The 26,188-nt window shown below is 37.1% G+C and overlaps 1 protein-coding gene across 1 annotated transcript in view; it reads left to right on the forward strand.

The window, feature by feature from the left end:
- Positions 1-26,188, forward strand: part of LARGE1 (LARGE xylosyl- and glucuronyltransferase 1) — a 286,606-nt gene that overhangs the window by 63,671 nt on the left and 196,747 nt on the right. The window contains exon 3 of the mRNA XM_062588926.1: positions 25,971-26,157. Within this exon, the coding sequence (XP_062444910.1) occupies positions 26,052-26,157 (106 nt within the window). The 5' untranslated portion in view covers positions 25,971-26,051. The remainder of the gene's footprint in view (positions 1-25,970; positions 26,158-26,188) is intronic.

The raw sequence follows: 26,188 nt of genomic DNA on the forward strand, positions 1-26,188 counted from the left end.
AGATGAAAATGAGCCAATAGCTTTGAACTGAAAAATTTTGTATACAGTTACCAGCCTCTTGTATCACAGTGACTTGACTTCAGGAGTCATGGAGGCTGTATCCATGTTTTGACATCTCTCTGATGGTTTTACTGTCCCTGGCCCACAGAGAACAGGAGACCATTATTCCCAGAAGGTGCCAGCAGCAAAATGCACCATCTTCTTCCTAGCACAGGGGAACTGTCGCAGAAGTAAATGATGGATGGTGAGTATCTTCTGCCTGATGCAGAAAGCTGTCTGCTGATCCCACTGCAGCTGGCTTAATGGGGGAGATGGTACTGCAGGTTGAGACAAACTGCCTCGTACTACTCATTTCTCTTCCCATCACTTAAAAACGCATTTGGAATAAATTAAAAGTAACTGTTCAGAAGAGTTCTATGATATTAGTTGGTCCATGACAGGCACGATGTAGTCAGCTTTCTAAAAATAAGGGTCTTGCAAGTTAGCCCATTAGTGTATAACTGAGATAGATAACATTAGATTTACAAAAATACTGTATTTCCTGAATTTCCAAAGTTTAATGTTTAAGATTAATGCCACTACTACAACATAATTTTAAGATAGCCCTCTCTGAGAGTGTTACAATACAACCAACTTGTATAATACATCAGCATAATACAGATGCTGAACAACACCTTGAGCACTATGCGATAATATATAACTTTAACTTAAGTAAAGGGCAAAGCTGAAGGTTGGATAAGACGTGCAGGAGCTATATGTGGATGAATTACATGCAGACGCAGTGCTTACCCTATGTAAACTCTTAGACTCACTAAGACTTAACAGTGCAAAACACTGAGAGATACTATTCTGTAATTTCTATAACAATAAAGAAGTCACCTTTGTGCCGCTACTGCCAGAGATTTCTCCAGCAATATGAGGCACAGATAACCCTTTAACTAACTCACTGTACAACAGTAACAAACATGCCAGTGTATCCTTCTACTGTGCAGTGCAACTGTGCCTATCACAGTGAAGGCAGCTAGAATGGCAGCATTATGGTTCTGATCTGTCAATGCTTCTCAGTTCCCAGAAAGCTAAGCTGCCTTTGATAATGGTCTCTTATTTGCTGGGACATTATAGGAGACTGACTTTTTTGGAAAATCTCTCTGTCAATGCTCCAGTTGCAGTGCTTATGCATCATGTAAGGGTATTCTGGTCCCTCAGTCTCTGTACTTAAGTGGGAATGTGGGCAAAGGGCTACAGTCCCTATGATAACTCTTCTTGTATCCTTCTACTTCTCTCCAGTTCCCTCTACATTTTCCTTTGTTGCTCTGGCTTCCCTACAGCTTGCTTACCTGTGTACCCTATCACTGCACCACAGGCATTATAACACTGAAAATATTTGACTGTATAAAAAGAATAGTGTAAAAGGATGTTTTCAACAAAATCACCAGGTGACTATAGCTTTTTCAGTCTCTCTCTAACATTTAAATTACATAACTGCTTGCCGGAGTACTTCATTTTCCTTCCAATTGTCATGATGATTTCTCAGTGGTGCTTTTAGAAGAAACTCAGACTCTTTTGAAATGTTTTAAAATCTATATGCATGCTGCTCTCCAATAAGAAACTAAATTCTGGTGAAAAGCTTCCAGAAGAAAGCAAATAGAGGTCAAAGAAGATGTACAATATCCAGACTCCTAGTAGTCAATGGTAGGCCCTAGACTAACCTTTCATGACCATAGTTCAAGTTTAGTGGCATAGTATATTACAAGTGCCAGGCATCTTCTATTATCAAACTGTATGCAAACTTCTTCCCTTGTACAGAACTCTTATTTTGTTGTATGTGTTTTTATCCTCTCAGACATGTCAGTTTAAACAATCCTAACTTGGCGTTACGAGCCTTATCAATTAATTTACGTACAGTGAGGTTTTGCTGGAGATTCACTGGGTACTGTGCTAAGGAATGAATGGATAAGAAGTAAGCATTAAAGATGTAGTTCATGCTGCAGATATATGCAAAAGAAGTCGTAAGAATCAGGTGAGTATTTAAACAATTGTATATGAATTCAGGAAGCCTCATACTCATACAATTTCAGATTTGGATTAAACCCTATATCCTATGTCTTTAAAAACAAACATTTTAGATGTCTTGGGCTTATCTGTGTCAGGCTGTGCTGTGTCAAATTGTGTGATGAGCAGCCTGCCTGACACATCTCTTCATGTGAAAAGGGAGGGCCCATGTCAGCTCCCTAGTCTTGACAGAATGGCTGTTATCCCCAGTAGCAGTTGGACAGTGTGTCTGCTGGTAGTGCTCTTCTGAGCACTGGAAGGATGCCTGCCCCATGTGCAGCACACTGTCCAAGATTTTTTTCTTCTCCTAAATTCAGCAGATTAAGGGATCTACCAACTGATGATGTCTAACGCAACGGGGAAAAGGCAAATTGTTCTTCCATGAAAGTGCCAGGTATGACCATAACTTTGGAGAACTGCGAAAAGCTTGTTAATACTGTTAATCCTGACTATGAGATACACAATTCTGGGAGAGGCATAAAAGATGTCAAGACAATCCCACATCCAAGTTAACCGAAGCTAGTTAACTTGTAAACAGAAGGCTGTGCTCAACCCTTGAAAGAACTGGCACTGCATCATAGGATGCTGGAACAACAATTTCTCCTTCAACACATGCTTCCTTCTCAATTGGAAATCAGTGCTGCTAGTGAGCCTTAAAGGGGCCTAATTTTCATGGAATATTGAATTCCATGTTTTGGAAGCTTGGCTTCCCATTAAGATGCCCCGTTTAGATGCTCACAGGCAGTCATTCAAAAAGCCTTGTCACTTTAGGAACTGTAGATCTATTTAAAAATGAGGTAGTGGAGAATGTTGAAGATTAAACAAAGGTGTGGTAGTTGAGATGTGATGTGTGAAGGAACAATTCTTACTTACAGAGGACTTATGCAATACCATTGATCACTACTTAGCCGTTTTGACGGATGTTAAAAATCTAGCCATGATTCAAGATTAAGACAAAACAAACAGATCAAAAAAAATCATGTTGTATGAAACTTATACAGTTCTTAAAAAATGACTCAGTGACTGCTATCAGGAAAACTCTGGAATAATCACAGCGTAAGAAGCAAACAGAAATTACTTATATTCATAGGCACTGTTGCTGTGTAATTATCAAAAGGCTGAGTCAAAACTGAACAAGTCTGTCAGAAATTCAGCATGTGTCAGGAAATGTTTCCTAGCTGATAAAAAAAATGGCAAAAATCTCTCATAAAGAAATTAACAGCTCTTTTGCATATCTGAATGATATGTAATGGGAGTAGCTGAATACAGTCAGCAATTGTGTGAGGAAAGAAGCCACATTACTACTATTATTTCTGGCTTTGCCTGAGGTCAGAAGTTCTTTTGTTCTTTCTTTACCTCTCATTAGAGCAAACATAGTCCACTTTTCTCTTAAGGCTCCTTTTTCCTATCCAACATTTTTGGACCTGTCTGTTTCCAAATGTGACTGTATTGGCTCATTATTATTATTATTTTCAGCACTTGCATGTGAATGAAATGTTGTCTCATCTTACATCGTAATATTTTTCAAAGGAGAAAACCTCTTTAAAGAGGCAGAGTACTGCAGCTATAATTTATTGAGTTAAAACTTCAAACAGCAATACTTAATGTGCATGCTGTTTGAGTACTAACATCAACATTTATAGTGTATGAGGCTACTTATATAATATACTTTATTAATTAATGCTACTACAATACTGCTTCCTCAGATATGGAACATCTGCTCTCTTTATTTTGCCTTTCAGATTTCAAGTTCTTTGGGGCCAGTGTTATAGTTTACTTAAAATTGTTACTGTTCCACCAAATGCAACTGATAATTCATGCATTGGCCGTTAAGTGCTTACAGCAACAGAAAGTTTAATAATAATATCAAGTATATGTGTGATGTTACGACTAGGAGCTTGGCTCCTTCTGTGGAGGATATGAACTATAATATAAGCAAAAATGTTTCTCAGATTGCTGTTAAGCAAGGATTGAACTGTAACAAATCTGTGGCTGCTTCATGGTTGTCATGCTGTTGTTCACTGTGACCATACGAAATTTCACAGTGACAACAGGGGTGGAACTTGGTTCCTGATGCTTCACAAATCATAGGCCTGTTCCCACTAGTGGAAGGATTCTGCCTGGCCTTAGTGTTAGCTGTATGGGGCTAAACTAGCTGAGACTAGTGTGTGTAGAAGAGGCCAGATAATTACAACAGTAATTGCAACAGTACTGGTAATAGTACTGGTAGTAACAGTAGAGCTGGTGGCTTTTGTTGACTCTAGGACATTAAGTTGGTTTATCCTTTTCCAATGGTTTGCAAGAACAGTAAAGACTTACACGACAAGGATTTTTATACTTGAGTGACACATAGCTGCGTATGAACAGATTTCTCTAATTATTGAAATCCCAGCAGGTAAGGTGCTTAGGGATAGTTATCTGATCATGTGGCATATGTTTTCACAAGAGACTGTGCAGTAAGCGTGCATTTGTGAATGGACTCATACAATTTAGCATCTCCAAGCACACTGGCTTATGCAACAAGGGACAGTTCTAGGCAACCTGACTATAACTTTCTTCAGTAGCACTGCCCTGCGATCACATGCCCTTTCAGTTGCTGCAACTAGTGTAACAAAGTTTAACGTTAAGACCCTATGGAAAGGGAAGATGAATTTACCTTACTGAACAGATTTTGTTCCCTCACACTCATTCTTTCACCAGTTTTACTCACTCTTTCTCACATATCCACAAGAACCAAGATGTGTGTTCAAGTGTATGTGGCTAGGATTATTTATGGCAACATGAAGATAAGAGATGCTGCCTGCTGAGTCCCCATCATGTCTCCTATTTTTCTTTTTATTGGTGACCATATGGTGTTTTCTGACTGCACCTTTGTACTCTTTGGGAGTTGACAGTGACTGCAGTCTTTGCCTTTCCATTCTGTTCCATCTCTGTAAGTCAGTAGGCAACATTGCTGTTTCATGGTTCTAATCCTGATCTTTATCTCCTGTCACCTTCTCTTAGTGATTTTAACTTGTACTTTGTTTTCCAAAACTGGCTCTCTTGATGAACTGCGCATACAGGTGCTGATATTGTAATAGCCTGTGTATTTGGAGGTGCCATGAGCATGTGAATTTCTTTTATTCCTTTCTTCATTGTTTCTTTTGGTGCTTTCAAAACGCACACAAATTTTCCTTTATACTTCTTCCAAACTAGTCTTCATATTCCTGTTTCTGATTCCTACAGATCTCTACCGAACTGATTGATAGGACACAGCAACATCTTTTTCCGGTGTAAAGCTTGTGATATAATTCCTTTTAGTTCTCTAGTCCTTGAGAAGATAAGATGTACCATAAAAGCATAGGCTTTTCCCATCCTGACAAGCATTTTACTTGAAGATAATCCTATGTCATACCTTCTGTATTTATCTTTTCTGGCCCTTTATTAATTGGAATCTTGGCAAGAAAATAAGACCTTCATGCTCCTCTTAAAAGCATTATGAACCAAAGAAAAACTAGAGGAAAAATATAAACTTTGTTTACTTATTTTGTAATTAAATGATCTTAGAAGAAAAGTGTATGTGCATTACATATCATAAGCAGAGTAGACAATGCATTATTTGAAAACAACTTTTTTCTTACAGAGGAGGGAGATTTTTTATTTTCCTAAGAGGCGTATCAGTTCTTGAAATGAGAGTCATAATACATATTCTGCAATAACAGCTAATCTCTTGAGAGTAGCTGACTCAGTCATTTGTTCTGCAACACTGTGGGTATTTGGCTTGGGCATTTTGTTGAGGAGGGGGGTTCTGTTTCTTTTGTTGGTTTGAGTTAGCTGGTTGATTGCTCTCCTAAATAAATTTGTGATGATGAAGTAAAATAAATTGAATTGCTACTTAAATTAAAAAGAGAAAAAAAAGATAAAGGAAAATCATTTACAGTTATGTTCCTTTTTATAGAGGATTTTGTTGCTTGCTAAAATAAGTGTGTGATAGTAGATTATGTTTCTTTTTGTTTCTACAGATACTTATATATTCTGATTAACCTCTACTTTTGCAAGGCTAAGATTAAAAAGCATTATGAACAGCTAACAAGCGATGAAGCAATCTCGTTTTTATGAGATCTTAGGTGGGGGAAAGGTCCTTCACTTCCTTTCCACAACTCTTGGAATTTTCCTATCAGTACTGAGAAGATGGAAAGCAGTGTGTGGAAAAATATTAAAATTTAGATAGAATAGTTAAAGATATTTTTAACGCTTTTACTTAGGTCTGTTGTCTTTTTATTGTGAGAGAAGGTGGCTCAGTGGGTCTGGCCTTTCCCATCTAGAGCCTATTTTTGCATTATAATTTAGGTCATAACTTTTTAGAACCTACATATCTAAAGCTCGTTTCTAATTCTACCTATTTTAATTTTAATTCTGAGTTTGAGACATTGTGAGACCTCATTTTACAAGAGTATTTAGTAACTCATAACTTCTGTGAAAATCTCCAAATCTAGAACCTCGTTGTATAGAATACAAAATAGACATTTTTGTCTAGAGTCTTCACAAAAGTGGCTTTATAAAAATTTAGACTTCCAGAAAGGCAAAGCAAATATTGAAATATATGTATAAATTTGGACTTAGGACAGTATTTTTCTCTAGATTACAACTGTTAAAAATAATTCATTTGGTACCTCAATTATTATTACCACCTGTTATTTTTGTGAAGGCAGAAAAAATTGAAAAAATTGATAGACTGTATTTTTTAAGTTTTCTTTTGAAGGGATTTGATAAAGGGTAAAGAGAACACTTTCTTCTGAGAAGAACTAATCATCTCTCTTACATAATTTGAATTTAGGTTCTCCTTTTCTTCTATTTCTTTGTTTTGTGTTCTGACTTTCCTACTGGTTTTATTAGAAAGCAATGGCATACCTCTCAAGCATTGCCTCCTGTCATGGAGTTGAAAGTAAGTCATGTACACACTGGGGTGGATTACATTTTCATGCTGTTTAAATGTGAGAATTGTAGGGTTCTTAACTAATAATCATAGTGTCAGACTTAAATGTGTGCAAGATAAAGTATGAGCTGAGTTAGTGCATAAAGGATATCTGTCTGATTTGTGGTTGCCAGTTACCAAGGACAGCAGTGATTTTTAACAATGTATGGGCACCCTAGAGATCTTTGTGACCTGGCAGCAGCTTCTAAGGTTGTTCCTGTCGGCTCTGCTAGTGTCCTTGTTTATTTTTCCATCACCCTCTTTGGGTAACAACATGGAAAGGTAGTGGCAACCTTATTCTAGTGTTTTATTTGCCAGGCTCCCTTTCCGTAATTCTCTCCTTCTGTGTATGAGGAACCATATACTGAGCAAAATGAATTATCATCTCTGGGAAAGTGATGTGTTTCTTACAATTCCAGTAGTTAGGACTGTATGTAGCTACTGTATGAGACTTTACTGCCTTCTTCCTCTGTAACCATGGTCCCATGTCAAACCTGTGATATCGTGTCCTAAAAACATGAGACTTTGACCAAATAACATAATTTATATGGATGTTCTCATAAGACCTAGACTGTGAAAGTCAGTTTTATAACTCATAAGAAGAACCATCTATTTCCCCACTTTTAAAGCAAAAATGAAAAATGAGTTACTTTGTTTTAGTTTTGTAAATTGTTCATGCACATTAATATGATACACCTGCTTGTGTTCCTATTCATATGCCTAGCACTACTAGCGTTACTTCAGTTCTTTGTGTGAATAACTCTGTGCGGAGCTGTTTTTCAACTGTTCTCTGTCCTTGAAGGACAATTCTTTGTTTTGGACAGTAATTTTGGGTTAGTGTTGGGATATCACATCCAGGATGGGAGATTCCTACTTTGACTACCTGGCTAACGCTAGGATTTATCTATCAGTACATGTTTAAACTGTTGTGTTATTATCATTTCTTGTGGAAATGATCTTTTATTTTTTTATCCAGGGCTACAATTTGTCACTAGAGACTGGTACATGCCACCTCATAGGAATGCAAAGTAAACTTCTGAAAAAAGCCTTAGAGCTTTGTAAGTTTGAAAATTTTTGAGAGAAAAAGATTTAGTAATGCCAAGAACTTCATAAAAAATGTCCCCTCAAAAGGTAATCTTTCCAAAAAGTTAAAGATAACTTAAAAAATAAAAAAGAATTAAAAAAAAGTATCTTCTCAACTGTTGTTATTTATTTACTCTCTCTGGTGTTCAACTGTGCTGCTAAAGAATGTGTTTCTGAGTGAGAGATACAGCCTGAATCTGTAGATTCTGTGTGGCATTGAACTGTGAAAGAAGGTTTGTTTGATCATGGCATGAAAGGTTTCATGTTAGTAATTTTTTTTTTAAGAGAGGATGAATAACTTTTGGTTGAGGTGGCAGACTGGGTCTTGGGGTTTATATTTTAGCTCAGGTATTCTGACTTAGCCTAACCATGGGCAAGTTACTTAATCACTATTTCTTGATGCTCTCTGTACTATGAAGATGAGAATACTTTCTTTCCGGCTAGTATTGGTTTGCAAAGTGTGTAGTGGCAGGAGCTTCTGGTATTTGTACAGCACTTAACATGAATGATCCTCCAATGTTAGGGCTTGTAGCATAATTGTACAAGAAATGATTACTATTCATAATACTGTGAAGAGGAAAAATGTAGAAAGCTTGCTGTTTTGATTGAAACTTAGCTTTTGTTTGCAGAGTGTTATTATCTGCGCTGTGTGAGTAAGCCAGCCACTCACTTTCTGTAATAAGTGGGGCTTTTTTTTCCAGTATGTAGCTATTGCATCTTTTTCTGTAACTGGCAAATGTGTGTCATTACTTTTTATTGCCTACTGTGGTCAGAGATTAACTCACTGTCAGTTTCCCCTCCCTTTCCTTGAGGCATCAAGGATGATTTTTTCTCTTGTAGTCATCTTGCTAAACAATGTGACATCTGGTGTCTGACTGTGGCACTGCACTACCTCAGTGTTCATTGCTGAAAAATGCAAACATTTTATGGAATTATATAGCTGACTTTCAAATGGAGCACCCTTTTAGTTGAAACTCATTTGTTTTCTTGAAAGCATTTAGAATTGCAACGTAAGGATATGTAATTGCAGTCTCTCTTATTTAAAAATTTCTCTGAAGTATTGAAAGTTACAATACATCTAATTCCTTTCATTGCCACCTCTGAGGAAATAACTGCTTGGAATTGTAGATTTGACGAAAAGAAATGTTGACATTAAATGAGTAATTTAGCTTTACCTCCTTTGCCTCGTGTAAGTGCAGAAGCAGGAAAATGCCCCAAATAAGCTACCTTTATCAAGTACCTAATTAGCTGAGCTCTTACGCTTCAACATAAGACATGTTATGAATAGGATGATAAAAAAGGAAACCTTCTATAGTCTAATTTTTAGATGAAGAAAAAGCTTTCATCTGATCATAGCTGTTGGGTTTCCTGACAGTACCAAAGTCTGAAAATTCTTCCTCATTAAAGCAGCTATGTGAAAGTTGGGGATTTCAGTTCATCTCATATTTTATGTGGCTTTTGGTTTTGTCATCTTCTACAGATTCACATGATTTGTCCGTGTTAACTTTGTCCATGTTAGCAAGTATTGAGGCCCAATAGGAGTGGATTTGTAGAGTGAAACAGTGCTGAGGACCTGATATCGAGGCTGTATACATTTCAAATTTTTACTTTAGACTAATTGCAGTCTTGCCCCAGCAGTTTAGCATCTTTAGCGTTTGAACTACACTAGATACACTTCTGAAATACATCTTCTGATTTTATTTCATCCTAAAGGAATCCAGTTTGCGCTCTCTTAAGACCACTTGATCACGTAACCCAAGTTACAGTAAGTGGGAATGCTTGGGGAATTTGATTCAAAAGGGTACTCTCTATCTGAATTAAGATGTTGATGTAAACTCACTGATTGACTTGTTTCTCATTTGTAGCTGAAACTGCTTGTTTCCCTGCTTTCCTCTGCATCAGTTCACCAAAAGGAACACAGATCAAATTTCTGGGACATACATACGTCATAGTAGCTCTAGGGCTTCGATTGAAAATATTACTGCCATTAGCATACTGATTGAACTTCTTTTTGCCATAAACTTTGGAAATTTTATACCTCAGAATCTTTCATATGATCCACATAATGAAACAGTTTTTCAAAGCTCTTATCCAAAATTCTGAACCTCATAGATGGCACTAGAAACTAAACAGGAAATCGAAGATGTCAACATAAAAAACAAATAAAAAAATTTGAAGTGCATAGATCTGATTTATTAATCTTTGTTAGCAGCACTTAGACAAGATTATTGAATTCTCATGGTAAAACACTAATGTGGAGACTGAGGTATTCCTTAATAAGAGATGAGATATTTTCACTGGAGTTAGGCTTTTTGGATGCTTTTCCTGACTTTATCATTGACTTGCTATATGACTGTAGTCAACTCAATTTTCCTTAAAGTCTTTACATTTTTGATTTGAATACCAAAAGACTCCCTGAGACATGTATTATGACATTTGATTTAGAGATCCTGATATCACAACACTTCAGAAACAGTGTTAGGAAAAAGCATTGAGATCTTCAAATAAAAGCTGAGAGTAGCTAGAAAAACCTGTTTATACTGCTAAACTACTTTAGTACCATAAGTAGTAAAGGAACATTTTCTCAAAGAACTGTTTCGATGTTTCACAGTTTCTCAAGCCTGATAAAATCCTGCTATCATTTCTGTGTAAAAGTCAGTTTTTCTCCTGAACCCCCTTGAGTAATTATTTGCCAGATCCACTTTAAGTATTAGAAGAATAACACATACAATGTTTGATCATACTATAGAATATAGCTTTGAAGATAACAAATCTCAAGATGCATTGCACATTCAACATTACTTCTGATGTATTTAGACACAAAAAGACATGATTCAGCTTACATAAAGTTCTACGATTCAACTTACATAAAGTTCTACTTTAGTTCATACTACCTTTTTATGATGTTAATTTGAAAAAATCTTAACATGGATTCTTATTTCCACGTGAATTCTTGAACAAGCTTTCCTAGCAGTTAAAGGAATCTTTACCTTGACTGGACATGAATTAACTCAGGCAATTGTTTAGTAAAGTTTCTAAATAATTTGTCAACACAGTGGGTGTCTGAAAGACAATGCAACATAGCAAACCTAGCTGACATGTGTCTGTCCTGAGCCTGACTCAAGACTTTCAAGAATGGCATGATTACGCTCTGAATTTGTGATCAGTATCCAGAAGTGGTTTGATCTGTCTTTCAAGCAAGCATGTTTTCATTAATTCCTAAAGCAATATGGCTAACTCCTACAATTTTCTAACAAGACATTTTACATATATTTCAGTTCTTGAATTGTATTAGAGCTTAATTTTTCATTCAAGAAAAATATCACTGTTTTTGATAGTTACAAGTGTATTTCAGGATATATACCTTTAAAGCTTTTAAATCTGAAAGTGTTATTAAAAAAATAACATCAGAAAACCAACCTTTTCTCCCCTCCCTAAGCTGTAAGGAACTGTTTTGCAATTTTGGAACACTGAGGTTGTCAGAATGCCAGGGCTTGTTGTTAAAATGATCGCTTTTCTTAAGTAGAAAAAAGACATGTTGCCATAGTTTAAGGGTCATTTTACAGGAACGCCGTTTTCTTTAGCATATTTTTTTCTCAACTGTATGTTCTTATATCCTTTAGTAATACTATCCAATTTTCTAAAGCTTCAATATTTTGATCGTTATTGTCAATTTCAATCTGTTTCACTGTATCTCTCTTTTAAAATCTATTTGTGAAAGTCTATATGTAGAGATGAAATACAATGTTAAGTTCAACTGTAACAGAATCAATATTTAGCAGGTTTCTGCTATCTATTCAGGATTGTTTAAAAAGTAGAATATTCTTTTAACTACTGCATTTGTGTTATAAACGAATATATTTCACAAGTTTTAAACATCAGGAGACCTAGGATTTGAAAACAGAACTTTATCTTCTTAAACAAAGTGAAGAAAATTCATAAACTTTACTAAATACAAACAATTGATATCAATATTTAGCATTTTGTCAAGTTGCAATCTTTGAGGAATAAATGTGTTTTCCTAAAAAGTCAGCTCTTTTCAGAGAAATTCAGTCAGATGAATATGATTGTGCTTGATGCCATCAACATACAAAGTCAGTGGTGTGCATTACAGAGCTAATGCATGTTACTAAAAGAAATCCCTTCCCGTTTTTATTGCTTTCATAGGGTACGTTTTAGGTCAGGTAGGAGGTAAGAATTGTAGTTACGGCCAAAGAATCAGCCACCTATATTTTGTCGTAATTTAGAATTATGTCTAAATTTCAGCAAATGTAAGATCATGCTCTTAAGACTGTATCAGACATTTTTAGTGTATTGTAGAAGAGAGAAATCGCCTTTCATCGCTCAATAGGTCTGTCCCTCATTTCCAGCTGTATCATTCTTAAGAAACTCAAAAATTGTAATTCAGCAGTCTTCACCTGATGTACAAGTACAACTTCTAATAACTGGAATAATTTTTAAGATTATTTCAAATGCATGATAAAAAATTACCATCACTACAAGATATGCTTCAACATTTCCATAAAACAAGGTGGACAAAATAAGTCTTATAATTTTGAAACTTTTTGAGCAAGTAAGGAAAAATAATTGAAAGCTTAGCTTCAGAACTTTCAAGGTCAAGTTACAAGCTGTAAAATAGTATATGCAATATATGAGCTCAGCAATTAGTGGGAAACAAATGCTCTAATTTTCCATGTGGAGAAAGTAGTGCATTCCAGAATTAACATTAGTGCTATGAACTGAAAATGATGACGTATTGTCAAAGTTCAAACCAAATGATTTGGGCATATTCTCTACCTTTACAAATATTCCTAATGCAGTTTTGTCATTATTTTGAAAATAAAGGACTTTCTCTTTTAGCTGTGCAGTAATTTGTAATCACTACATGCATTTTCTGTATGTGTAGTTTTAATCCTCAGCAGCAACAAACAATCAAAAACCTCCCAATCCCATTTCAGCCTATTTTTTTTTAATCTTTTCAACAATTGAATAATGAGTTAATACATTCTTGGCAATACACAATGCTGTTGTCCTACCAACACGTGTTAACTTAGCTATGGATAAATCATGCAAAGCAGTATTATTTAATCTGATGTCAAAATCAGACAATCTATGTGAACCTTTTTAGATAATCATATTGTGGTACATTTTGATAATACTGTGGACTGCTTTTTGAATAATGGCATTGTTATGCCCTGTATTTTTTGCATCTCCTACCAACAAAAAAAAATTAAAAAGTTGTATTTTTAGAAATGTGCTAGAATTGTTTTCACAGTCATTGTCTTACTGACAGTTTACCATGAGCAACAGAGAAGATGCTTCTCCATAAAATGCAGTGATCTATAGCAATTATTGTTGCAGTATGTTCTGAGGTGTATGTTGACTTATTGATGGAAAATTAGCCTTGAGGTCTGTATCATGAGCCCAGTCTCAGTACTGGTGTAACTAAATCAACCCCACTTTAGGTTATGATCAGACTGTCTGCTGCGTACCTGCAGCTTACTGGACCAGTAGATTATATATACCATGCCTCATACAGTTATGATAAATGATAATGCTTATGATACATGTGCAGGGTAGAGCATCTTTAAATAACAGAAAAGACTATAAAGCAATGACCTTTACACTGCCAGAGGCATTTGCTCTAGAAAGCACATCCTAGTCAGAAGGCCAAGGAGCAGAGAATGGCCTCCATTCACAGCACTGAGCCCCTGTAGAGCAGACTGGCCACATCCACACTGCATAATACTTTGCTGAGGTCTCCTCTGAGTCCCAAGGTGTTATTACTTTTCTGCTCTTTTGTGCTTCAGAAAGATTGCCACAGTTCACCTGATTAATGACATGATGTAAACATACAGCCATATGTTGCATTTCTTGAGATACAGTATGATCATGGTGCCTGAAGGCTGCAAACCTGCTGAGACAGTGCTGGGGGGTGTGTTTGTATATAGATATATTTAAGGTTCTTTTGGTTTTCAACTGTTATTAAGAACCAGTATGCAGACGTGTTGCAAAAATGAGTCTTCGCTATAGGTAATCTCATTTTTTTTGAAAAATCTCTTTAAAAGACTGAATAATCATAATACAACTTTGAATCATTTCATTATCTCACTCTGAAGTTCTTCATTCTAGTTAGCAATATTCTTAGCCTAGAATGTGAGGAAGTCCTATACCTTAACTCTTCTCTGAAACTCTCAGCCAGCCTTTGTCCTACTCTCAGGACCCAATATTGAGTTACTAGAGCCATAACTGTACTTCTGCTGTGGAGTTAGATTAATGACTGCCAGTATAGCATAGGAAGAATCAAATTGTCTTAAAAGATACCAGAAATGTGGAAGTGGAGTTATAAGAGACAGTAAGAAATTTTATTTCTCTCTTTCCACTGCCTTGTCTCAAAACACCAGCCAGTACAAAGCATACTCCTGTGTTATATAACATATCAACAACTGCGCATCCCTCTACAGTCTTCTTGGGAAGGAAGACAATCAGCATCAGCACTATCTTCTTTTCCTTTCCTAATAAAAGATCTGGCAACTTCCCCTCTGCCTCCAAACTTACAGGGTCAGATTTAAAGTGGAAGTGTTAATTATGTGCTTTTGAATAAGGTCTTTAAAATATATTAATTTTCTTTTCAGTATGTTCATCTTCTTTTCAAGGGACTTGCTAAATATTTTATATTTAATATTTCTGTTCCTTAGTCTAATCTTCAGAGAAGAATGATGATGATAATGATGAGATCAGTAAGTGATTAAATGACTGAACTTCTCATGTAGCAGAACAAGGAAATGTTCAGTGAAAATAACTGCAATTTGAGGAAAGATGGGAAGAGAGCACAGAAACCCTAAGCTCACTGCCCTGTCTCTCGCCTGACCATACTTCCTCAGATGATGGCTTTTAAATGTAGAGTAAAGACCTATGCAAACTATAGATTGGTTTGAAAGACCAGTGTTAGCCCTGCTTTGAGCAGAAGGTTGAAGCAGATGACCTGCAGCAGTCCCTTCCTAAATTATTCTGTAAGTCTATTTAAATGCTAACTCCGCACAGGAGCAATTTGGATTCTTTAGTAACTTCTTTTGTAAGTGTCTCCTCTTGAGGCTAGGTTCTACAGCTTTGCTTGGCTTTGATAACACCTTTCATACTCATTTGTAATTGCATAAAATTCTTATATGCCATCTTGACTAATATCCACATTAATCTGTATAATGCAGAATAAGAAGCCATGATCAAGCTCTTTTCAGGTGTTCCAGTGTTAAAGAATAAATCTATGTGAAATAACCAAAATCAACAACCCTTTTCACTACTTTTTAAAAAAATGCCCAACTCCATACTATTCTACAAGAACTTTCCTTCTGTGTCAGGTAGAAAGGTGAAGCATACGGGTAATACTTTTCTCTGTAACTTGTATAGCACCCACTCAGTCCTGTGAAAGGCTAGGGAAATAGATAGCCCTTGCAGGATGACTGGAACATGTAATATTTAAGAAAAATAAATACTGGACCTTGACATATAAAAGAATTTCAGCAGAAAAATTATGAAAAAATGTAGCTCACAATTCTTGATGCCATCTGATATTTTATAGTAGAATGCAAATAAACTATTAAGACTGTATACTGTGTTTGGTAATGTAGTAGTGTAGCAGTTTGACGATTATAAACTATTTGTTCTCGACTTTTGATCATTTGTTATTCAAATATGAAATTCCCAGCAGTTCTCATAATTTTCCATTCCATAGATGGTTTTATTTTAATATAAATTTGAGATAAATATTTGTATGTTGTTTTAGAAATACTTAAGCAATGTGTAGTAATCAGGTGAGCACTGTGGCACATATATAAAATCTGCATCATCTTGTCCATTAATTCTAAGACACTCAATCCACAGTTGTTGTGAATTAATGTAGGATGAATTGACTTTAGTGAACCTATATTGATTTTTTAGCTAAAAGCTGAACCTGAGATTAACTGTGTTATTCAGTATAATTGTCTTTTCACGTTTCTGTCCGTGCACAGTGCAATAGATAACAGCTAGAGTCTTTGAGGCTTTAAATGAAATGGCCAATATATACTTTGAGACTGGTACAAAATCATAGAATCTCAGAACCATAGAATTTTTGATGTTAAAGGGGACCTTTGGAGAGTGCCTCGTCCACTTCCCCTTGCTCAAAGCAGGGTCAAGTAAAGTAGGTTGCTCAGGGCAGTCTTCAGTTTGTTTTGGAGTATCTCTGAGGATGGACACTCCCCAGTCTCTCTCGGCAACGTGTGCCCATATTTGACCATAACCACATAAAGCTTTTTTTTTCTTATGTTTAAATTGATCTTCTTGTATTTCAGTTTGTGACCATTGTCTCTTGTCTGTCACTGGCTAACACCAAGAAGGAGTCTTCCTCCATCTTCTTTACTCTCCCCCATCAGGTATTTGTACTCATTGATAATATCCTCTCGAGCCTTATCTTTGCCAGCTAAACAATCCTGGGTCTCTCAGCTTCTGCTCATTTGAGAGATGCTCCAGTGCCTTAGTCATTTTCATGGCCTTTACTGGACTCGCTGCCATATGTCCATGTTTCTCTTGTACTGGGGAGCCCAGAAATGGTCACAGCACTCCAAATGTGATCTGACCAGTGCTGAACAAGGGGGAGAGATCACCTCCCTTGAGCCACTGATGATGTTCTCCCTAATGCAGCCCAGGATACCATTGTCCTTATTTGCCAGAAGCACACATTGCTGGCTCATGGTCAGTTTGTCCATGACTCCTAGGTCCTTCTTTTTTGCAAAGCTGCTCTCCAGTTGGTGTATTGGGTTATTTCTCCACAGTTGCAGGTTTTTGTGTTTGCTGATGTTGTGCTTTGTGAGATTCCTTTCAGCCTGTTTCTGCAGCCTGTGGAGGTCCCTCTGAATGGCAATTATCTGGTGTATCAATCACTCTGTCCAATTTGGTTCATCTGCAAACTTGATGAGGATGCACTCTGTCCCATCATCCAAACTGTTAGTGCTGATGTTAAACAGTATTGGTCCCAGTATCCAACCTGGGGTACACTGCTAGTGACTAGCCTCCAGATGGATTTTGTGCCACTGGTCATAACCCTTTGAGACCAGCATTTCAACCAGTTTTCAGTCTACTTCAATATTCACTTATCTGGCTTATACTACTTCAGTTTGTCTAGAAAGATATGAGAGATACTGTTGAAAGTTGTCTGAAGTCAAGATAAACACAGATCTCCCCTCATTCACCGAGCTACTCATCTCATTATAGAAGGCTGTTACATTGTTTAAGCATGCTTTCCACTACATAAATCCATGCCGACTGCTCCCAGTCACCTTGTCCTTAATATGTTTGAAGCTTCCAGGAGGATTTGCTCCATCAGTTTTTCAAGGATTAATATGAGATTCACCAGATTCAACTCTAAGTGGGCTTTGTCTTTCCTAATCCTAATCCCATTCCTGGAGTGTCTCTATATTACTCCAGGTGGGCTTTGTCTTTCCTAATCCTAATCCCATTCCTGGAGTGTCTCTATATTACTCCAAGGTGACTTTACCCTGCTTTCACTTCCTGTATGCATCCTTTTTATGTTCATATTTTGTCACAAGCTCTTTGTTCATCTGTGCAGGCCTCCTGCCATCTTTGATTGGTTTCCTCTAAGTGGAGTTGGACCATCTAGGGGCTTGGAGGAGATGATCCTTGAAAATCAGATAGGTCTCCTGGACCCCTCTTTTCTCTCCAGGAATGTTTTTCATAGGATTCTTCCAAGCAGATCCCTGAACAGGCCAAAGGTTGTTCTCCTGGAGTGCAGGACTGTGCCCCTGTTGTTTGCTTTGTTCCATCTTCTCAGGATTCCAGACTCCACCATCTCCTGGTTTCTGCAGCCAAGGCTGCCTCTGATCTTCACACTCCTGATAAGTACTTCCTTGTTTTTAAGTACGAGGTCCAGTAGAGCACCTCCTCTCATTGGCTCCTCTATCATTTGTATTAAGAAATTCTTATCAATGCACTCTAGAAACCTCCTGGATTGCTTTTGCTCTACTATGTTATCCCTCCAGCAGATATTGGGATGATTCAAATGTCTTATGAGGACCAGGACCTGTGAATGGGAGGCTTCATCCAGTCTGAAGAAGGCCTTATCTACTCCTTCCTGATCACTTAGACCGTAGTAGAAACCCACTACAAAGTTGCCCGTGTTGGTCTGCCCGCTGATCCTGACCCATAATCTCTTTGTTTGCTCCACACTCATCTGAAGACAGATTGCCATGTATTCTGGCTACTCTTTCACATACAGGGTAGGTCTCTCCACCTCACTATTGTGGCTGGTCCTGCCTAGAGAGCTTATCTCCTTCATGGAGGCACTCCAGTTGTGTGAGCTATTCCACCTCAACTCTGTGATCCCAATGAAATTATAGCCCTGCAACTGTACTCAGACCTCAGAATCTTCTTGTTTGTTCCCCATGGTGTGTGTGTTAGCATACAGGCACTTCAGAGAGGCACCCAAATGTGCTGATTTCTCAGAAAAGTTATGAGAGCTTCCCCCATCGTGCTGTCCTCCTGGCACTTCCTTGTTTATGTGTATGTGCGTGAGGTGGGTCCCCTTCAGCCCTGTTTTGTTGATTACCAGGTTTCCTCTGTCTGCATCACCTTGGATCCTTTCCTTGCCAACCTGATCCACCTCTTTCTCACTTGAGTATGAGTCATCATCTCCCTGTTCCATCACTCCTAGTATAAATCTCTCCCCACCAGGTTGGCCAGCTTGTTGGCAAAGATTCTTTTGCCCCACTTGATCTTCCTAGCAGTCCTCAATCCTCAGAGAGGGTCCTACAATCATAAAATCCAAATCTCTCTTGTTGACATTAGCTGCATAGTTTTTGATGCATGGCATCTGTACCTTCCTCTTCGAGTCCTTCCTGGCAGAATCAGAGAGGAAGTCACCTGGGCCCATTTCTCATTTTATTATTTTAATTTAATACCAGTATATCCTAAAAAGAAATTAGTAAGTACCATGCTAACTTCTATTTCCACCTGACAATTAAGTAACTGCTGTAAGCATGTTACCAGTACCCACATAGAACTAACAAGTAGTTTTAGATCTAAATAATCAAATAAAGAGCTTTTTTTAAAATAGTACCTTGCTGTTCATACAGAGACGTGGATTCTTTTGTCAGGAAAGAACTCTTCAAGCAATAATTGTTTTCCCTTGGGCAAAAAATTCTTATGAATCTTTAATCAATTTCCTTGTTAGAACAGCTCTATACATAGAAGATTATAATGAAGGTAAACAAATTTTTTTTGAATAAGCATCCAAGAAGTTTGGGTGAGAAGCAAAACACTAGCATCAAAATTCTTGAGAGCAGAGGTGATAAGTTTGTTGCATGTAGAGCCCTGCTTCTGACTTAAAGACTGCTTTGTTTCTGTGTGGTTGCATGAACACAATGTGAAAGAGCGGGAATTAAAGACTGAACAAACTCATGACTTCAGAATTGAATTTTGAAGAAGATGCCCTGATATAGAGACAGGAATAGCAATGGTGCAACAATATACTGATATTTTCTTCCAGCCTTGACCAAGAATAGGTAGCATTATATTCTTGTTGTTGTCCTGTTGTCATTTCAGGAGGAGGCCTCAATGCCTCAATGCGGAAAGATGTGGAGCTTTGTCCCTTTTCTGAGTGTGGAAGTCTGATATATAATAATGTGGTCTGAATGTAAGCTATAGTTTTGGAGCAGAATTGTTTTACATTTTATTGGAGTAGTCTCTGGCTATTACTGCTGATTGTGTGGTCTCTAATATGTTTATGATTCAGTGAAATTGGGACCTCAAATCCCAGAGTATTTTTTATTATGAAGCTACAATGTCAGGTTGGACTTCTTCAAACTGAATCAGGCACTATTGCACTTTCTTTGGACGATGTGGAATACGGAGATAAGTTGGGGAGTCAGGAAATACTGGTGCTATATGCACATACAGGAGAGAGAGTAGCATAAAACAGAGTTTGGTAAATTTTTGACTTGTCCATTGAAAAACTGGTTTAGTCACTGCTTTGTAAATAGGTGTCTTTTTTGCAAATGAAATGTGACTAACAGTGAAAATTGATCTTTGTCATGACTGTATTTGGTTACTGCTGGTCTCTTTTCTAGTGATAGATTTTTTTTTTCTGCTCACATTACTAGTGACATTTTAGTGGAGGCACAGGGAATATTTCTTACCCTTAGTCTTAAATGTGTTCTTTCTTGATTTTAAAGTTTTAGAGTTGCAGGCTTTCCTTGAATAGTCTAGGCTTGAAAGGAAAATAAAAAAAATAAAAATTAAAAATAGATATATAATATATACGTGTGTGTATGTAAATTTATAAAGGAATTCATAGCAATGAAAAAGGAAAAAATGTGGAAGTATGTTATTTATTTGTTTACTTCTGTCCGTCTCTGACTAGACTATTGTCAGAATAGCTCCCCAGTCTTGTGGTAACTTGATTTACAGCACTACTACCTGGAACCTTCTAGAAAAGTTTGATTAACAGGGCAGTAATAAAACTTCCTTGAGCAATGGCATATATTGAGTGGAGATATAAAAGAAGGTGTCAATCCTGTGTGCCCTCAGAGCAGTAAACAGTTGCAATGTATAACTCATTTGTACTGTCAGCTTACAGGCTATTTTCTCTCTTATAGGTAGGACTGTTTTCTGTAACTAGTTGAGAAACAGTAAATTTGGTAGAATTTGGAAACTTGACTGTAATCTGTTCCTTTTAAGTGGCCTCACAGAACTTCTGAGGTGGATGCTGAGTCCGAATTTGCTCCAAATCCTCCTTTAAAGTTATGATGCCATGGGACTAAGGAATCCAAAAAGTAAGCTTGTTATAACTGCACATTAACAATTTTTAAAAGAACATAGAAAAATAATGGCTAAGATACTACTTTTTCCCTAGGTTATTTATATTTTGAGTCTGGTATGCTGTGAAAAATCTCATAATGGATGGATGCTACATTGACACAGAGCCAAGAAAAAAGCGTTACTATAGAAATTGTCCATTGACTGTGTGACTGCAAGTGTGGAAAAGCAGAAAAAATTAGATAGCATTAATTCAAGATAAACAATAAAGCCAAGGCACAGGATTGATGCATAAATGGCTTTAACTGTATATATTCATTTCTGTGATTCTGAAAACAAATGGAAGATTACTGGGATAAGATTAACTGCAGCAAACACAGGGAAATGTGTGAAGCAGTTGGAAGAGCTTTTTACAGTAGAACAGTTAAATCTAGTTAATTGTGTTTGATTTTTGTTTTCATAATTATCTGCATTGTTCCATAGAACTCCTGCTGATTGTCCGACATAGATGAACTGTTATAACTAAAAAAAAAAAAAAAAAAAAGTGATTAATGTTACGATACGTGCTTTAATATATGTAATGCTTGTATTGGTTGAGAGCTGCCTCATACTTAGCTGAGGAGGTACTCCTTGATTTAAAACAAGCAACCACTCTGACAAGATAGATAGTGGAAGTATTTATCCATTTGCTAAGGTAAGCAAGTCACTCTGTTCCCTATTGTTCACTATTGTCATGTAGTAAGAAGGTCATGGGTAAGCCTTTATAATGAGAAAGGCAATTTATTTTAATTCTCACCAGAACATGTCACTCTGGCATTGTCAAAGCTAGTAGACTGCTACAGCACCACAACTAGTAAGAAAAGGTGAGCTGATCTGAGCTTGCTGTTGTCTGTTGATCTGTACCTGTGCAATAAGTTTCAGATCTCCTGAAATGGATGTATTGCACAAGCACAAAGCATCTGACCTGCTGACGGCAAGACATATACACAATATATATAGAGCTAGCTACCTTTTGTCAGATTGTCAGATTGCTTGTTTTGTCAGATTTTTAAAATACATAGAATCATAGAATCAGTAAGGCTGAAAGGGACCTCTGGAGATCATCTAGTCCAGCCCACCTGCTCAGCAGGGCCACCTAGAGCATGTTAGACAGGGCCACATCTAGGTGGGACTTGGAGATCTCCAGAGAAGGAGACTCCACAACCTCTCTGGGCAACCTGTGCCAGTGCTCTGTCACTCTCACAGTGAGGAAATTCCCATTACATTCAGGCAGAACTTCCTGTGCTTCAATTTCCGCCCATTGCCTCTTGTCCTGTGACATGGGGCAACTGAAAAGAGTTTGTCCCCGTCCCCTTGACATCCTCCCTTCAGGTACTTGTACATATTGATAAGATCCCCCCTCAGTCTTCTCTTCCCCAGGCTGAAGAGGCCCAGCTCTCCCAGCCTTTCCTCATAGGGCAGATGCTCCAGCCCTCTGATCACCTTTGTAGCACTACGCTGGACTCTCTTCAGTAGCTGCATATCTCTCTTGTACTGGGGAGCCCAGACCTGGACACAGTACTCGAGATGAGGGCTGAGTAGAGGGGCAAGATCACCTCCCTCGACCTGCTGGCAACACTCTTCCTAATGCAGCCCAGGATACTGTTGGCCTTCTTGGCCACAAGGGCGCATTGTATATAGTGCTCTTGGAGCATATTTTATACATTAAAAAATATAAACTAAAATGAATATGCCTTTTGCTGAAATGTGTACACCTTGTCTATAATTGTAGCATGGATAGAAAATCTGATTGTGCCTGGGGAACTGAAGACAAGATCATGTTTGAAAGTGCAAACCCCTTACCAGAAACTCTTTCAACTGCTCACTTTCACTCAGGCTAATTTTGATCTTTCTTACTTTCAGATGAAGCCATGGAAACTAGTAAGGTTGCAGATATTCCATTGAGGAACAGATTAAGAGGAGTCATTGGCTGTTTTTTGACCCAACAGTCTCACCTAGATCCTGTGTTTAGACCGTCAAGTTACTTCCTTGTCTTTTTTTTTTTCCAACACCTTTCATGCTGTTTATTTCCAAGTACATGTATTCAGTTAGCACAGTTGGTTATGACTTTGAAAGCTGTCTCAGGAGGGACACTGCTTGGATTTGTTTAAATGAAACGAACTGTCTTGTGGTGGTTTTGTATCACTGAAAAGATGAATTTATTTGGCAGTGTCGCATCCTCAATAGCTTCATTTTTAGCCTTTACTCTGAAGCTGTTTTCTAAGACCTTTTAGGCAGGTGACAGTCTGGTTCAGTAAGACTATGGCCTGGGGAGCAGCGGATGCTATAGGAGAGCTCTGAAGTGTGATGGCAAGCTCATTTCTGTGCTCCATCCAGTGCTGTCAGTCACTTTCTTTTTATGAAGAATATCAAGCTAACACCAGTGGAACTGAAAAGAAAACCTAATCAAAGAATTGCAGTATCTTCATTCAATTGATTTGAATATGGTATGTTAGGTAAAAATCTTTACCCCCCCCCCCAAAAAAAAAAGGCTATAATAAAGAAATGATAGAGTCCAAAGCTTTTCCTTTAAGCTAAGCATCTTCATTATCATTAATAGACCTTTTACAGAATTGCATGCATAGGTTTTGTCTCATTTGGGAAGAAATATTCAATAGAAATGGTGATTTTATATTCTGAAAATTAGTATTTTAGACTCAAGGCAAGCTACTCACAGCTTCTGGGGGATGAGGAGAAACAGCAGACATATCTTTTAAAATAGTTCAAAGCTCTTCTCTTTTAAACCACCAATAAACAAAATATGTCAAGATTTCCAACAAGCTTGTTATCTAGGAGTTTCCCCAGTGTTGTCTTAGTTAGGTAGAAGATGTGCATGAATGTAGAATTATTTGGCTGTTTTTTTCTGAAAGATGACAATTTGTAGAAAACTCAGTGGGCCACCTTTCTAGCTGCATGTTGCAGCTGAATTGGGAGTTAAGTGTTCCTCCTCCAAATATTTTCTTAATATTTTAGGGTATCATTCTTCTGAAAATTTTTATCTATGTACTTTTAACAGCATGATTTCATAAACAGTTTGTATTCCTACTTTCCTTCCTGGGAGTTTTACAGGTATCATTAGTAGGAGTATTACGAGACCAATGCTTGTTGCATTACAAAATTTAACCATTGGAGAGTGACACAACTTTGTCAGTTCATCTTTTCAAAGTTTTATTTTTACTTGCACAGATTGATGTCTCTGGTGTACTCCCTGTTGTTATGGGGACGAGGGATATATATATATATAAAAATATGTAAGTGTATAAAATATATATATACTTACTTCATGGATATATTATATATATGTAAATATATATATATGTGAAGTAAGTGATTCTGTGTTCTTCATAATATTTACACATATAGTGAGTGTGGAACACAGAAGTCAGGGAAATTATCTATGTTTTTCAAGTAGGAATATAAAGGACTCTCTTCAGAGTAGTTGTACTAGTTATGTGATGTAAGGCAAAGAAACAAAATTTAATCACTATCCAAATACAGTGAATAAAGATAAGAGTCCTCCACAATTTATTTGGTTATCTACCAAATGTGCCTCTCTGTCTAATACAGTGACTCTTAATACCATAGTTGTTAGTATTAAGTCTGTCCACATATTTCCTGCAAAATCTCTATGGTGAGGCATTCATTGAGTTGAAAAGCTGACACAATGTAATGCTTTTTGTGCTGGCTGTGGACGAATTATATTCCATTTTATTAGTTCCAAGGTCAAGAGTTCTACTTTGGTTCTTAAACCGTAGTGTGATAAACTGGGCTCTATTGAATATTTGAGGAACAGCTATAAGTTCGCTGATTGCTGCAGTCAGGTTTCTCCATCAGCAAAGTTCTTTGTCTGAGCCCATTTCTCTTGTTTATAACTCTCATTTTTGCTGTAATTTGATTTCAAAATTGACTTTCACTCCAATATACATGCAGCTGTAGAGCTCAAACATATTTTCAGTGTACACAGTGCTCATTTTTAATATGTTTGTATAGGAGTGCTTTAAATGCTGTTTTCAAGTTCAGTGCTTGTCTAAGCACAAGCCAAAGGGTACTGTTATTAAACACCTTGTACTGCTATAGTATAGCTATCCTCTATCATGCTGCTACATGGACTCTTTATTTTTAATATGAAATCATAAGCTTTTTCACACAAAACCTGAACTAGATTTGCATGGATTTAATATCTTCTTTTCCTTCTCAAACTCTTCTAGCCTAATAGCCACTTTTCTGTATTTTCCTCCTTTTACGGAGAAAGCAAAAGATTTGAAATATTGTCTTTATTCCCTGCATTTCTGCACAGTTATAGGAATATTCGTTTTTCTATGAATAAAAGTCTTCAGATAATTTTGCCTTTCCTGTGTCTGTGAAATGCAAAACAACTTTTTTAAACAAGTTAAGCTCCTATTGATTTTACTTGTTTTTGTTTATGAAAACAGTAATACTCTCCAGAATCCCCTTCTCCTTGAGTATTTTACTTTTTCTCTTTTTTCCATTTATATGGCAGTTAATCAGCACTGGTTTGAGATTGGTAAGCTGAATTATTTTAATAACATGCTCTCCCACCCTTAATCTTTTACCTTCCCTGTTTTGATTCACTGTCTTGAGTTCTCTTGACCACCTGCAGCCAGCACATTGATTCACTAGTGTGACTCTTCCTCTTTGGGAGCAGCAGATCGAGAAATACAGGTGGCTTTTTCTTATCTGTCCAGGGCTACCACCACACACAGGCATCAAAGAACCCAGAGTCTCTTTAGAGTAAAAGGACAGCAAAAAATAAATGAAGATAATGTCTTTCCATGATTAGCTTGGTGTGTGTTTAGGTGATAAGATGTATTTTACTGACTTACTGTGTTTTATGGAACTTCTGAAACTTACTTTATTGTAAAATATGTTGTGCATAATGTTGAAATGGGAATTGCTTTCCCAATGCAGTAACTCTGCTTTTACCTTGTTCTTTTAACTCTTTAGGAACACTGGCAAAGTCTACACTTTCTGTGGAGAAATAAACTGGTAATATGTTTTTTCCTTTCCTTTTCAGGGATTACTATGTGGGAGGCTGTGGACTATTTGCTTCCAACATAGGAACAGCACTGGGTTGGCAATCTCCACTCCTGAGAGAATGCTGGGAATCTGCAGAGGGCGACGGAAATTCCTGGCTGCCTCTCTGACTGTCCTTTTTGTTCCAGCCATTACCTGGATTTATCTGTTTGCTGGGAATTTTGAAGGTAAGAGGGGAATAATGGCTAAATGATTTGT

The sequence above is a fragment of the Rhea pennata genome, chromosome 1 (genome assembly GCF_028389875.1).
Source record: "Rhea pennata isolate bPtePen1 chromosome 1, bPtePen1.pri, whole genome shotgun sequence".
Taxonomy (NCBI): Eukaryota; Metazoa; Chordata; class Aves; order Rheiformes; family Rheidae; genus Rhea; species Rhea pennata.